This window comes from Mobula hypostoma, chromosome 6, assembly GCF_963921235.1.
Source record: "Mobula hypostoma chromosome 6, sMobHyp1.1, whole genome shotgun sequence".
NCBI lineage: Eukaryota > Metazoa > Chordata > Chondrichthyes > Myliobatiformes > Myliobatidae > Mobula > Mobula hypostoma.
The window spans coordinates 41,857,415-41,872,235 of record NC_086102.1 but is presented as its reverse complement, the minus strand read 5'-3'; the positions used below and the strand labels follow the sequence as shown (position 1 = coordinate 41,872,235).

Genomic DNA, 14,821 nt, shown 5'->3' with positions numbered 1-14,821 from the left:
CATATGCTTCCTTTTTATTTTTATCAAATTTACAATATTTCCCATCATCTACAGTTCCCTTACCTTGTCATTTGGCCTTTAAACAACTGCCACTGTCAGGCTATAAGAAATATTATAATCCTTAATTGCAAAAAACACAGATATTGGCATGGATTTGTTAAGGGAAAGTTTTGTCTTACGAATTTAATTGAACGTTTTGAGGATGCAAATAGGGTTTGATGTGGGTGGAGCATTTGATAAAGTTCACATTGATTTTACAGACTCCCAACTGGAAAACCTGGTCCAAAAAAAAGTCCAAAACCTGGCCCATAAAATCCAAAGAAGAGAGGAAAATTGGATTTAAAACTGATTTAGTGGCAGAAAGTAAGGGCAACACATGGCAGGTGCTTTTGTGACTGTAAAGCTTTTCCTGATAGGTTCCACACACATTCCTTTGCTTTTCATAAAATTAATGACTTACAGTAAATGAAGGTTTACAACTTTTTATAAAGCATTTGTAGGTGACACAAAATTTAGCCAAGTTATTGGCAGTGAGGAGAAAGTGACTACAAAAATATATAGATGGTGGGATCAAATGGGTGGTGAAATGCAATTCACTTTGGAGAAATGTGACAATATATTTTTTGAAAGGTGCATGTGGAAAAGAAATATACAGAAAGTGCAGAATATTTTGTGGTGTGGTGGAACAGGGGCCTTGTAATGTTAGTCAACAGATAAGAGGCAGATTTTTTTTAAACAAAGCACAAGAAAAGCTTTTGCATTAGATTCAAAGATTCAAAGTACATTTGTTATCAAAGTATATATGCAGTATACAACCCTGAGAATAGTCTTCCCCATAGACAGCCACAAAACAAAACCACCATGGAAACCATTCAAAGAAAAACAGCCAACACACCAATGTGCAAAAAGAAAACAAATTGCACAAACAGCAACAAAAAAAAGAATGAAATATACAGAACATAAAACAAAAAATTCAAAGGTTCCAGGCATATTCAGTTCAGCTCAGTATTTGTTATCTGCAGGCTGCCTGGATTCAAAGTTGCCCAAAATAACAACAAAAAAAGAAGCGATCAGAAACCAGTACCACATCATAGTATGAACTACAGAATCCAATCCACAAACTGCGTTGAATAATCCTTTCCCAATACCCAGAACCTGGCATCATTCACTGATAGGATCGAGGGAGAGAGAGTCCATTCAAACGCAGGGACCTTCCTCTGGCAGCAGTGAGCAAGAGGTGGGAAGATGGTGCTGTACACTCTCTTGCCTTCCACACTCGGCTCAATGTTTTTAATCTTCCTCGGTGCTTTAATTGGTGAGATCTGTGAGAAATGGAGCTCTCCGGTCTTATTGATGTCGCGGCTGCATGCTTCATGGACCCCCCCCCCCCCCGCGAAAGCAAAGCACCAGATAACTCAATGAGCTTGAAAACACACCACCAAAATGCTGATGAAAGGCTCCAACAGTAGCAGAACTACATTTGAAAGAAAAAGAAGATGTAAAAGAAATGAAAGAAGTAGTATCTTGAATCATCAAGAGGATATCACCCTGGTGGCATTGTCCACTGGTGCCACGTTCTTCTGGAAACCTATACCAGAATGTAGCCAAAGCTTAGAATATAAAAGCAATAAGGTAATGCTGGAACTACATATATTTGTGGTTCTATCATAGCTTGGACGCAATTCTAAGTAGCACATTAGAGGGAAAATGTGATTGTACCAGAGAGAGTATAAGGAAACATGAGGATGATGAATAATAATAATGTGTAAAGATTTATCAAGGTGGGATTATTTTCTTTGGAACAAAGGAAGGTTTAATTGAAGTGCATAAATTGAAGGGTTTAAAAAAGGAGTTCCCAACCTGAGGTCCATAGATCCCTCAGTTAATAGTAGGGGTCCATGGTATTAAATGGAAAGGAGCTACTTTCTCTAACAGAAGAATCAAAACAAAATATTGGTTCAAGGATTAGAGGTAAAAATGGGAAACTGGTGGTCGTCTGGAGTTCACTGCTTGAAAGGGCAGTAGAGGCAGAAACTCTCAGCACCTTTAAAACACATACAAGTGTAGTCTTAGGCAATACACAAAATGCTGGAGGAACTCAGCAGGCCAGGCAGCATCTACGGAAAAGAGGAAACAGTCGATCCCTCGGGCTAAGACCCTTCATCAGGTCTCGCCCCGAGGCATTGACTGTTTGCTCTTTTGCATAGATGCTGCCTGGTCTGCTGAGTTCCTCCGGCGTTTTGTGATTTGCTTTAGATTTCCAGCATCTGCAGATTTTCTCATGTTTGTGATGTGCGCTTACCCTTGTTACTTACAGGATAAGGATGATGTGATACAAGGTGTAATTAGTCTAGGCAGCTCTTTTTTGGCTGGTGCAAACACATTCTGACTGTCACAGATTTGCAATATTCTTACAGATTGACTGCTTAGATTTGAAGGGCTAAGAAGTCTGTCTGCTCTGTTCTTCGGTAAATTGGTGCTTTTTGGCCTGGAAAAAAAACAAGCTTCCTTTTTGATCGGAATAATTTTCAATGCTGACACTTTAATCGGCTTACTTTCTGTTTTTGCATTTCAGGTTTTTCCAGCAAGTGTAGGGAGTCTTTTAATTGACCAGGATGGATGTGCTATATACACATCGGGAACTAATAATGATATTGTAAAACACTCTACTATCAATCCTACAGAACTTCAGCCTGGTGCTTATTTTATGAAATGTAACTCTCCAATTATCTGTGAGGTCATAGATCCTGAGGGAAATTATTTCCAGGTGATGTAATATACAATTAAAAATCTGTGCTCAACTCACCAAGTTTTTATGTCCCAGTCATAAGCATCTTATCTAACTGATTAAATGCTAAAATGAATAAAATAGTAGTTCAAGGAAGAATTACTTTGGTTATAATGATCATTAAAGGATTTTGTATGTTGTCATGGTAATATTCTATTTTAATTTGCATTAAGTATTCTGAGAGTTCCACATAATAAATTTAGGCTCACAGGAATTTTGCATTGTGGGTAAATTATTGGTCCGAGTCTTTTGTTGGAGAATGAGCAAGAATATTTAGAAGGGAATGGAGAAATTACAGACTGTAGTTTCTGATGAAGTTAAGATGATGAATAATATTGCCATATCTGGAATAACATTTGTATAATAAAGCTGTTCTACTCTATTTTAATAACATTTTGTATTATAAAAACTTCTGTTACCAGTAACTATTACAAATTCATATACAGTATGGCAAATAGAGGTATAAGAATAATTCAAGCTTGTTTCATTTTATGCATTAGGTAATGTTAGATGGGAATATATTTGCTGCGATCCACAGTGACGAACAAAAGAGAAAAGATGACCAAAGGATTAAACATGAACCCATCACTTATACCAAACATGCCCCAAGGTTTGTTACAAATTTACGTTTTTTTTTACTTGGAAGAATTTTATAAGACAGTCAGCGCATAGCACCCACACATAGAGTAAATACAGTACATTAAATATCTGAGCTTTTGTCTGTAAAGGCCAATAGATCAATAGTGTTATTTCAGATCTGCCCCAAATCCATTTTAGTTTTACGTGTTGGTCCGTTAATATAAATGAAGTTTGAAAACATTGATCAACAGTTGTTGATGCTTGAATGGGTTTTTGATCCAATTTAATACTGTTGCCATTTTCATGATCTTAGGATAGTAGTTGGTTGATTTAATTAAATATAAGGCACTCTTGCTTCTCTGGCAGGTATAAAATTAAAACTATCTAGGAATCTTTGGGTTTTGAGGGATTGATGGTGGCTAATCTGAATATGGCTCAAGTATCTGCCCATTTGGACATTTCTTTTAATTATCATTTGAAAATATAAACCTAGTTTTGCACTGCTGGACTTGCAACAGCAATGCTTGTTAGTCATTATTTCTTTGGTGGTCATCATGCTTATTAAGTCATATGACTTGTTTTGCATATTGATACCTCCCTAAATTAGATCCATAATTCAGCAATATTGCAACTGCATGTGTGATTCCATCCTGTTGATAGTAGCTAGCTGTGTACCTTGGGCCTGTGTCACCATATAACTAGCAATTGTACTATCCTTTAAGTTGTAATATGAAATATATATCTAATATAACATTGATTTGTTTCAAACATCAGATTGTTTATTCTGCATGCCGATGGCTCAGGAACTGAACTACTACGATCAAGAGATGTAGAAGAATACATATATCAAGCATCCTCCAATTCAACTACTGCAGTTTTGAAAGAACAATTGCCAGAATATCCAGGTCTCAAGACAAATACTAAGATTTTTTTGGTCTTGTTCTGAAGCACACTTACTGTAAAGTTACGCAACTTTTGTGATTTACTTCATAGTAATTTTGACTGCAACGTCTTTGGCTATTTTGGTAGCTGCAGCACTTCGGCATAATTATTTGTCTTTCCTTAAGTATGTGAAATGCTTTTCCTCTGCATATTTCAACCTCTCTAATGTACGTGTTCCCAACCTGAGGTACATGGACCCTTTGGTTAATGATAAGGGTCCATGACATTTGGGAGCCCCTGCTCTAATGAATATTCCTTTCATATTTATGTATCATTACATTAATCTTGATTAATCAGACACATGTTAGAACTTGAGCTTGAGAAGCTAGAGGTACAGCAAGTATAGGCAGGATGGTAGTTAAGGCGTGCAATGTACCTCCTTAAGGAGATGTGAGATTTCAGGATAATTAAGAGTGTCCCTGATGACTGCATCTACAGGAAGTGCACCCAACTTCAGCTCCTGACTGACAAGGTCAAGGAACTGGATCTGAAGCTGAATGTTCCCAGGACCCTTTGAGAGGCTGAAAATGTCATAGATGAGACTTTTACTGAGGTGGTCACCCCAGAGTGCAGGCTTCAGGTAGTAGATGGGTGACAACCCACCAGGAGAAGTAAGGGGAATAAGCAGTCAGTGAAGGATTCCTCTGTGGCTATTCCCCTCAGCAACAAGTACACCCATATGCCAGTGAGGCCATGAATAGGATAATTTGGCAGATGAATGTGTAGCTGAGGAATTGCTGCAGGGAGCAGGGTTTCAGATTTCTGGTTCATTAGGGTTTCTTCTGGGGAAGGTATGAACTGTACAAAAAGGAAGGGTTACACCTGAACCCAAGGGGACCAGTACCTTGCAGGCAGGTTTGCTAGAGCTGTTGAGGAGTGTTTAAACTAATTTGGGAACTGGAGTGATATAGCTGAGGATGGGGTAGTTGATATTCAAGTAGATGTAGGGTATAGTGATTCTGTGAGGAAGGACAGGCAAGTGATAGGACAAAATTACAGTCAGTGGGATGAGTTGTAGCACAACATGGGGGCAAAATCAAGCAGGACTGAAGGTGTTATATTTGAATGCAGCCAGTATACAGGGTAATGTAGATGATGTATAGTGCGTTTAGAGATTGGCGGGTATGACTTTGTGGGAATCACTGAGTCATTGCTGTGAGAAGATCATAGTTAACCTCTAAGGATACACATTGTGTTAAAAGGACAGGCAGGTAGGCTGAGTGGGAGTGGTGGCTCTGTTGGTAACAATTATTATTCCAAACAAAAGATGAAATAATAGAATCAACCTGATCAAAAAACTTCTTAGTTAAAAAAATAGGAATATTTTGAAATACATATAAAAATTTTGGTAAAATCATCATTTTAACTGCATGAATTCAGCCGGCTAACGAAAGTGTAAGTGGATTCCATCTACAAAATAATTGCTTCATAAAATCCACTAAAGGAACCAAATTAGCTCTATAAAGGTCTCTGTGATTTTTAGTGATAATAGTACCTAAATATTTAAAAGAGTCTGTAACTTTAAAAGGAATGTCAGGATGTATAGAAGCAGAATCATTTAGAGGAAATAATTCACTTTTATGAAGGTTTGGTTTATATCCTGAAAACTTTCCAAATTCATTTAACAATTTCAATAAACTAGGAATGGATTTTTCAGGATTCGAAACATAAACTGAGAGATCATCAGCATAAAGGGAGATCTTATGAATAGTCCCATTTATGAAAATTCCATGGATATCTTTAGCTTCACGAAGTGCAATGGCCAAGGGTTCCAACACCGAATTAATTAACAAGGGACTTAACGGACATCCCTGTCTCGTACCCCGCGAGAGTCAAAAAAAGGAGATCTGCAATTATTAGTAATAACAGTAGCAATAAGGCTTTTATATATCGTTCTAATCCACTTATTAAAATTAATACCAAAGTCAAATTTCTCTAAAATGTTAAATAAGTATTTTCATTCAACTCTGTCAAATGTCTTTTCAGCATCAAGAGATGCAACAAATTTTTCAAGACTTTTACATTGAACTTTATAAATCTCAGTTTCCAGCTGATCCTTCTAAAATGAATGCCTTTTTACAAAAAATTGATTTTCCTAGAATTTCTGTTGAAGATCAACAAACTCTTGATATTCTTATTACTGAAAACGAAATTCAGAAAGCTATTCTTTCAATGCAATCTGGTAAAGCAAACAACACACATAAAAGTTGCTGGTGAACGCAGCAGGCCAGGCAGCATCTCTAGGAAGAGGTGCAGTCGACGTTTCAGGCCGAGACCCTTCATCAGGACTAACTGAAGGAAGAGTGAGTAAGGGATTTGAAAGTTGGAGGGGGAGGGGGAGATCCAAAATGATAGGAGAAGACAGGAGGGGGAGGGATGGAGCCAAGAGTTGGACAGGTGATAGGCAAAAGGGATACGGGGATACGAGAGGATCATGGGACAGGAGGTCCGGGAAGAAAGACAAGGGGGGGGGGGACCCAGAGGATGGCAAGGGGTATATTCAGAGGGACAGAGGGAGAAAAAGGAGAGTGAGAGAAAGAATGTATGTATAAAAATAAGTAACAGATGGGGTACGAGGGGGAGGTGGGGCATTAGCGGAAGTTAGAGAAGTCGATGTTCATGCCATCAGGTTGGAGGCTACCCAGACGGAATATAAGGTGTTGTTCCTCCAACCTGAGTGTGGCTTCATCTTTACAGTAGAGGAGGCCGTGGATAGACATGTCAGAATGGGAATGGGATGTGGAATTAAAATGTGTGGCCACTGGGAGGTCCTGCTTTCTCTGGCGGACAGAGCGTTGATGTTCAGCAAAGCGGTCTCCCAGTCTGCGTCGGGTCTCGCCAATATATATAAGGCCACATCGGGAGCACCGGACGCAGTATATCACCCCAGCCGACTCACAGGAATCTGGTAAAGCTCCTGGATTGGATGGTTATTCTGTAGGATTTCATAAAAAATTTGAAAAATTGCTTTCTCCATATATGTTGGAAACGCTTAAAGATTCTTTTTTGATACGAGATTTATCTCCCACATTTTATGAATCTTCTATTTCTTTAATTCTTAAGAAAGAAAAAGACCCTACTGACTGCGCTTCATATAGACCTATTTTGTTATTAAATGTGGAGGCTAAAATTCTTTCAAAAATAATGGCTAATCGACTGGAGAATATTCTAGCTAAAATTATCTCTCAGGACCAAACAGGTTTTGTAAAGGGCTGTTATTCCTTCTCTAATATTCAGAGACTGTTAAATGTTGTATACTCATCCTTTTCTAACACTCCCCAATGTGTTGTTTCTCTTGATGCTGTTGGTAACAATTAAATCAAATCCTTAGAAAGACGTGACATAGAATTGGAAGATGTAAACTCATTGTGGGTAAAGTTATGAAACTGCAAGGCTAAAAAAAAAACAGATGTGAGTTATATACAGACTTTCAAATAGTAGCCAGAATGTGGAGTACAAATTATAATGGGAGATAGAAAAGGCATGTAAAAAGGGCAATGTTATAATAGTTATGGGGGATTTCAATATACATATTGATTAGGAAAATCAGGTTGGTTCTGGACCCCAAGAAAGGAAATTTGTAGAATACATGCGATACAGCTTTTTAGCAGCTTTGGTTGGGCCAAGTAGGAGAAAGCAATTATGGTTTGAATGTTGTGTAATGAACCAGATTTGATTAGGATGCTTAAGGAAAAGGGACTATTAGAAGGCAGTGATCATAATATGATCATATTCGCCCTTCAGTTTGAGAGGGAGCAGGTAAGTTCAGAGGTATCATTATTACAATGGTGTAAAGGAAATTGCAGAGGCATGAGAGAGGAACTGGCTAAAGCTGATTGGAAGGGGACAAAAGGGGACGTCAGAACAGCAATGGCTGGAGTTTCTGGGGGGCAGTTCAGAAGGCGCAGGATAGATGCACCCCAAAGATGAAGAAGTATTCTAGAGGGAGGATGGCTGACAAGGAAGTCAAAGGCAGTGCAAAAGCAAGCGCATATAATATAGCAAAAATTAGTGCGAAGTTAAAGGATTTGGATGCTTTCAAAAACCAACAGAAGGCAACTGAAAAGCATACAGAGAGAAAAGATGAAATATAAAGGTAAGCTAGCCAATAATATAAAAGAGAATACCAAATTTTTTTCAGAAATATAAAGTGTAAAAGAGTGGCGAGAGTGGATATTGGACTGCTAGAAAATGATGCTGGAGAGGTAATAATGGTGGACAAAGGAATAGCAAATCAAGTTAATAAGTATTTTGCATCAGTCTTCACTGGAAGACACTAGTAGTATGCTAGAAATTCTAGAGTGTAAGTAGGCAGAAGTTAGTGTTGTTGCTATTACTAAGGAGAAGGTGCCTGGGAAGTTAAAAAGTCTGAAGTTAGGTAAGTCACCTGGACCAGATGGGCTACACTCCAGGGTTCTAAAAGAAGTAGATAAAGAGATTGTGGAAGACTGGAAAATTGCAAATGTCAATCCACTCTTTCAGATGGGAGAGAGACAGAAGAAAGGAAATCATTGACCTGTTGACATGATTTCAGTGATTGGGACGATGTTGGAGTCCATTATTAAGGAACACATACAAAAAGCTGGAAGAACTCAGCAGGCCAGGCAGCATCTATGGAAAAGAGTAAACAGCTGATGTTTCAGGCCAAGACCCTTCATCCATTATTAAGGATGAGGTTTCGGAGTTCTTGGAGGCACATTATAAAGTAGGCTAAAGTCAGCATCGTTTTCTTAAGGAGAAATCTTACCATATAACAATTACAGCATGGAAATAGGCCATCTCGGCCCTTCTAATCCATGCCAAATGCTTACTCTCACCTAGTCCCACCAACCTGCACTCAGCCCATAACCCTCCATTCCTTTCCTGTCCATATAGCTATCTAATTTTACTCTAAATGACAATATCAAACCTGCCTCTACCACTTCTGCTGGAAGCTCATTCCACACAGCTACCACTCTCTGAGTAAAGAAGTTCCCCCTCATGTTACCCCTAAACTTTTGCCCCCTAACTCTCAACTCATGTCCTCTTGTTTGAATCTCCCCTAATCTCAAGGGAAAAAGCCTATCCACGTCAACTCTATCTACCCCCCTCATAATTTTAAATACCACTATCAAGTCCCCCCCCTCAAGCTTCTACGCTCCAAAGAAGAAAGACCCAACCTGTTCAACCTTTCTCTGTAATTTAGGTGCTGAAACCCAGGTAACATTCTAGTAAATCTTCTCTGTACTCTCTCTGTTTTGTTGACATCTTTACCTGACAAATCTGTTGGAATTCTTTGAGGAAATAACAGGCAGTATAGACAAAGGAAAATGAGTGGATGCTGTTTACTTGGATTTTCAGAAGGCCTTTGACAAGGTGTCGCACATGAGGCTGCTTAACAAGATAAGAGCCCATGGTATTGCAAGAAAGACACTAGATGGATAGAAGATTGGCTGATTGGTTGGAGGCAAAGAGTAGGAACAAAGGAGGCCTATTCTGGTTAACTACCGGTGACTAGAGGTGTTTTGCAGGGGTTGGTATTAGGACTGCTTCTTTTCACATTTTACGTCAGTGATTTGGATGATGAATTACTAGAAAAAAAATCCTGTGAGTTATTCAAGGTGAACATTAACAATCCTTATAAGAAACTAAATAGCTATGGTCATTGTATCTTACTATGGATAGGCAATAGTGAGAAGAGTTTTCTTTGTAAAAGTAATCAATTATATTCTAGTGCTTACAATGTAGTTTTAAAGTTAGTTGGTATTTAATAATGTAAGTATTTAAATTCTGGATAAAGATTATAACCCATGTCTGGAGGTGTGGTGGATACAGGACTTCATTTCTTTTATTGTTTACTTTTTATCATCTCTCCTATGAATAGGTGTGTTGGGTATTACTTTTCTCAAGCCATCCACCAGGGATGTTGGATCACGCTGGCTTATTAAGAAAGATACGGCTAGTATTATTCCACCTAACCTTCAATCAAGAAAATGGAACACTTTTCCTCAAAGAGAGGTACCCCTCATTCTTTCAAAGAATAATTTAGTTTAATACTAAAGATTGTTTTCTGTCATTTTTCAAAGTTGCTGGTGAACACAGCTGCGTTCACCAGTAACTTTGATGTGTGTTGCTTGAATTTCCATGTTTTCTGTCATTTTTGTTGACAGTTCCTTCTTACAGAGTTCTGTTAGTACTTAACTAATTTGAAAGAAACTTCATTTGAAAACTTGTGTCAAATTACCTATTTCAATTATTCCCAGTGTGCATCATAAAAGGTATAACGCTATAGTTTTTTTAAATCTTTATATGCACTTGTCTACTTGTGCATTTTGGAAACTATGAATAATTATTCTATCAAAAATTTAAGAAGTGGCATTTAAAATATGATTATCAAATATCTTGATGTGCTTTGTATGTGGTGCGCAAGCATTCATTTTGGTTTTGTTCCATACCAACTGCTGCAAATTCCAATCCCATTTTGTTGCAGGTACTCATCCTCAAAAACAATGATTGGTTAGGCACAAGGAGAAACTATTAACTAAATATTATCTTTGTTGGTTCACTAAAAATCCTACATTCAAGTTATACAAAACTACATGTCTGGGAACAACCACTAGGATTTTCTGACCCTCTCTGAATCATCAAAGAATAGAGAAGTTATTACCCACGAAGAAGAGTTTATACTGGTTAGGCTTTCCCCTTGATCTTGAACTCACACAAAGCCTAAAAGCATGTAACACCAGGCTCAAGGACAGTTTCTACCCCACTGTTATAACTCTATTAAAGTTCAAAGTAAATGTATTACCAAAGCACATGGGTATATGTCACTATATACAACCCTGAGATTCGTTTTCTTGCCGGCAATCACAGTAAATACAAGAAACTCAATAGAATCAATGAAAGACCGCAAGCAAAAGGATGGACCGTGGCCAATGTGCAAAAAATATACAAGAAGAGAGAAAAGAAAAAAAACAATAATAGTAATAATAATAAATAAGCAGTTAATACCAATAACATGAGATGAAGAGTCCTTGAAGTTGATTAAATGGTTCCCTAATGTGATAAGATGGACTCTTGGCCATCTACCTTGTTATGATCTTGCAGTTTATTGTTTACCTGAAATGCACTTTCGCTATAGCTGCTACACTTTATTCTGCATTGTTATTGTTTTACCTTGTTCTATCTCAGCACACTATGTAATGATTAGATTTCAATGACAGTAAGAAAGACTAGCTTTTCATTATATCTCAGAACATGTGATAATAGTAGTCTCCAGAGTTTTCACTGTTTCTGTGCCCTGAAGTTGCCCTTTTTCTTACCAGATTGATTTTGTTGGGTCCGATTCATCTGGCTGGCCCATGTCAGCTTCTCATTGGATCTGGGCTAAGGCTACGAGCAGCATTACTTTATTGTCCAATTCAATTTGACTTTCCGTTCCTTTTCTGACATGTCTATCCATGAGATCCTGTACTGCCATGATGAGGCCAAGCTCAGGCTGGAGGAGCAGCACCTCATGTTCCATCTTGGTAACCACCAACCTGATGGTATAAACATCAATTTCTCCAACTTCTGGTAATTTCTTCCCCAAATCACTTTCTCTCTTCTACAATTTCCCATTCTGGTACCCTCTCACCCTTTTTCTCCTCCTCACCTGCCCATCAGCTCACTCTAGCTCCCCTCCTCCTTTCCCTTCTTCATGGTCCACTGTCCTCTCCTAATGGACTCCTTCTTCTTCAGCCTTTTACCTCATGCACCTATCCCCTCCCAATTTCTTATTTCATTTCCCCCTCCCGTACCCAGCTACCTTCCCCATCACCTGGTCTTGCCTATCACCCACCAGCTTGTACTCCTTCTCCTTCGCCCACCTTCTCATTTGGGCTTCTACCCCTTTCCTTTCCTGTCCTGACAAAAGATCTTGACCTGAAACATTGACTATTTATTCCTCTCCATAAATCCTGCTTGACTTGCTGAGTTCCTTCAGTATTTTGTACCTGTTGCTCCAGACTTCCAACATCTGCAGGATCTTTTGTATTTACTTATTGGTCTCCCACCAGACATGTGCACAAGTTACTTTCTTTGTTCTCCCTAAATCAGGCAGGTTCAGACCATTCCAGCCAAGTCACCCAAACACTGGGGTCAGATTACTTTAGATCCCAGGCTGTCCTTTACATTTCTTAGCCCACCGTTGGTCAGAGTCGACCTTGAATGTTGCATCCTAGCTGCCTAGATATGGAAGTTGGGGCAGTATGATATGGAGAGTAAGTTGTTGCCCACGTAGCAAGCTCCCCCTCTCCACACAACTGATGAACCCAAAGGAATGGCAGGGATCAATACAGTTTGGCACCAGCAGCATCATAGGAGTTACCAGTAAGCATTGAACTCAACATAGGACTGCCTTAGGGATTCATGCTCTAGATTTTTCCAGTTTACTACTGAAGCATCCCCAATGAGTGGGTATAGCCACAACATAGAGGAGATTTGAGATCAAAATTTTCCTTTTCCTAGATAAGCTGCCAGCCATGGCTGACATGCCCCATCTGTCCAAAGTGACTGGTTTTAAGGCGCCGGTACCCACCTTTGCTCCTTCTCCTGTCAGTAGAACTGGTTTCACTAAGTTTAATAGCTAAGCTATGCATGAAAGCCAGGAGCTGAATTTGAAATTTATAAAAATATTGAAAGGTATAGATAGGGTATATTGCAGGAAACTATTCCCCATATCACACACAGATCAAACTAAAGGACATAGATTTAGGGTAAAGCATAAGATGTTTAGAGCAGGATGTTCTCATTCAGAGAACAGTAAATACCTGGAATGCATTGTCTAGGAAATCATTGGAAACAGAGTCACTACTGTCAACGCAGACAGCATTTAAGAAGTGTCTAGCTGAGCACTCTCGGGCATAGAAAGTTACAGCCCAGCTGCTGAAAGATGGGATTAATGTAGATGGGTGCCCTCTGGTTAGTGTGGAAGTGATGAGATGAATGGCCGAATGACCTGTTTCCAGACTTTATGACTAACTACTTAGGCTTTTTCAGCAATTAGGTAATCACTTTTTATTTTCAAAGAGTAAGTTAGTCTGAATTCTGACCCAGATTCAGAATTTAATGTACATCTGTTTGGTTATATAGTGAAATTTTCCACATTTTTACATGGAGATTGTTTTAAATAATAAAAGATGAAATGATAGCAGGTGCAGAAAGTTTTACTTGTCTGTTATCCCTGACTGATGCCTCTTTTTGTTTTTAATGTTTCCAGTGCAAGGTACCAGGGCCTCCTATTGGCATGCAGCTCTGTGATCAGCAAGTGCAACAAGCAGAATCCCCATCTCTGGCTGTATTAAAGTGTCCCGCAGTTCTGGAAGTCCGTCAACTTTTTCAACATCAGCCCATAAACGCCGAAATGCAATTGAAAATGCAGACCTGCCTTAAGGTATCTCATTCGAATATTTTTCAGGCTGAATTGCAGAACAAAATGAAATACTTAATAGTCTCACCAGAGTATCCATTCAGTTCCTGTAGAGATTTGTCAGACTTAAAAATGAATATTCAAATATGAAGCCGTGTAATGTGATGCCTTCAAATTCTGACCACAAGCTAAGCAATCATTCTGTACTGAAGATTTGAGTATTATTAGGAAGAATACATAGATTAGCAGGACAGTTCTGGATCTAAAAGCATTTCACAGCTTAAAGAACAGACAGCATCATTGATTTTGTAAAATAATGTTCAGCAAAGATTCATAATGAATTAGTAGAAATGTTGCATGAAAACAGGCCTAAGAAGGAAAACTAAATTGCATTGGTATATAGTATCATTGTACTCCAAGATGAACCATCTAGGGAGAATGAACGTAGTTGACAAATAAACAGTGCCAGTGCAATGCCCCAATATCTATTGTAAACTTAACAATACAGGCTAAATAAAAAGATATATTTTGTAATATTGAGTGTTCAGCCTGAAACATTTAATTCTGTTTAAGCCCTAACTTTTTTAAAAAATAATTCATTAACAACACTGCTTCTGAAATCAAATTATCATTTTCCATAACACTCTTACTGCCAAACTTTACCTGTAAAAGCTGTGAAGCTACTTTGCTTGAAAAGAGGATCCCCATTTCCTCACAAGGCTAAGGATCTTCAGCACGTCCTTAAAGACCCTCACCAATTTTTATAGCTGCAGCTTAGAAAGCATCCTGTCTGGCTGAATCACAGCTTAATATGCAGAGCATAATAAAAATTGAGGAGCTCAGAATCACGTTATATCGGAGGGATAGGAAGGTAGGCAGAAGAGGTGGTGTGACTCTACTGGAAAGATTGGCATCAAATCAGTAGAAAGATGTGACATATGATCGGAAGATGTTGAATCCTTGTGGGTTGAGTTACAAAATTGCAAGGAGTTACAAAAGGACATTGATGGCAGTTATATACAGCCCTCCCAACAGTCGCTGGGAGGTGGACCACAGATTACAACAGGGAAATAGAAAAGGCAAGTCAAAAGGGCAGTGTTATGGGAGATTTTAACATGCAGGTT

General features: G+C 38.6%; 1 protein-coding gene across 7 annotated transcripts in view; it reads left to right on the top strand.

The window, feature by feature from the left end:
* Positions 1–14,821, top strand: part of spag17 (sperm associated antigen 17) — a 266,599-nt gene that overhangs the window by 172,574 nt on the left and 79,204 nt on the right. For all 7 annotated transcript variants that reach the window (XM_063050679.1, XM_063050682.1, XM_063050683.1 and 4 more), the window contains 5 exons: positions 2,576–2,767; positions 3,289–3,398; positions 4,142–4,272; positions 10,173–10,306; positions 13,548–13,721. In XM_063050679.1, coding sequence (XP_062906749.1) covers positions 2,576–2,767; positions 3,289–3,398; positions 4,142–4,272; positions 10,173–10,306; positions 13,548–13,721 — 741 coding nt within the window. The remainder of the gene's footprint in view (positions 1–2,575; positions 2,768–3,288; positions 3,399–4,141; positions 4,273–10,172; positions 10,307–13,547; positions 13,722–14,821) is intronic.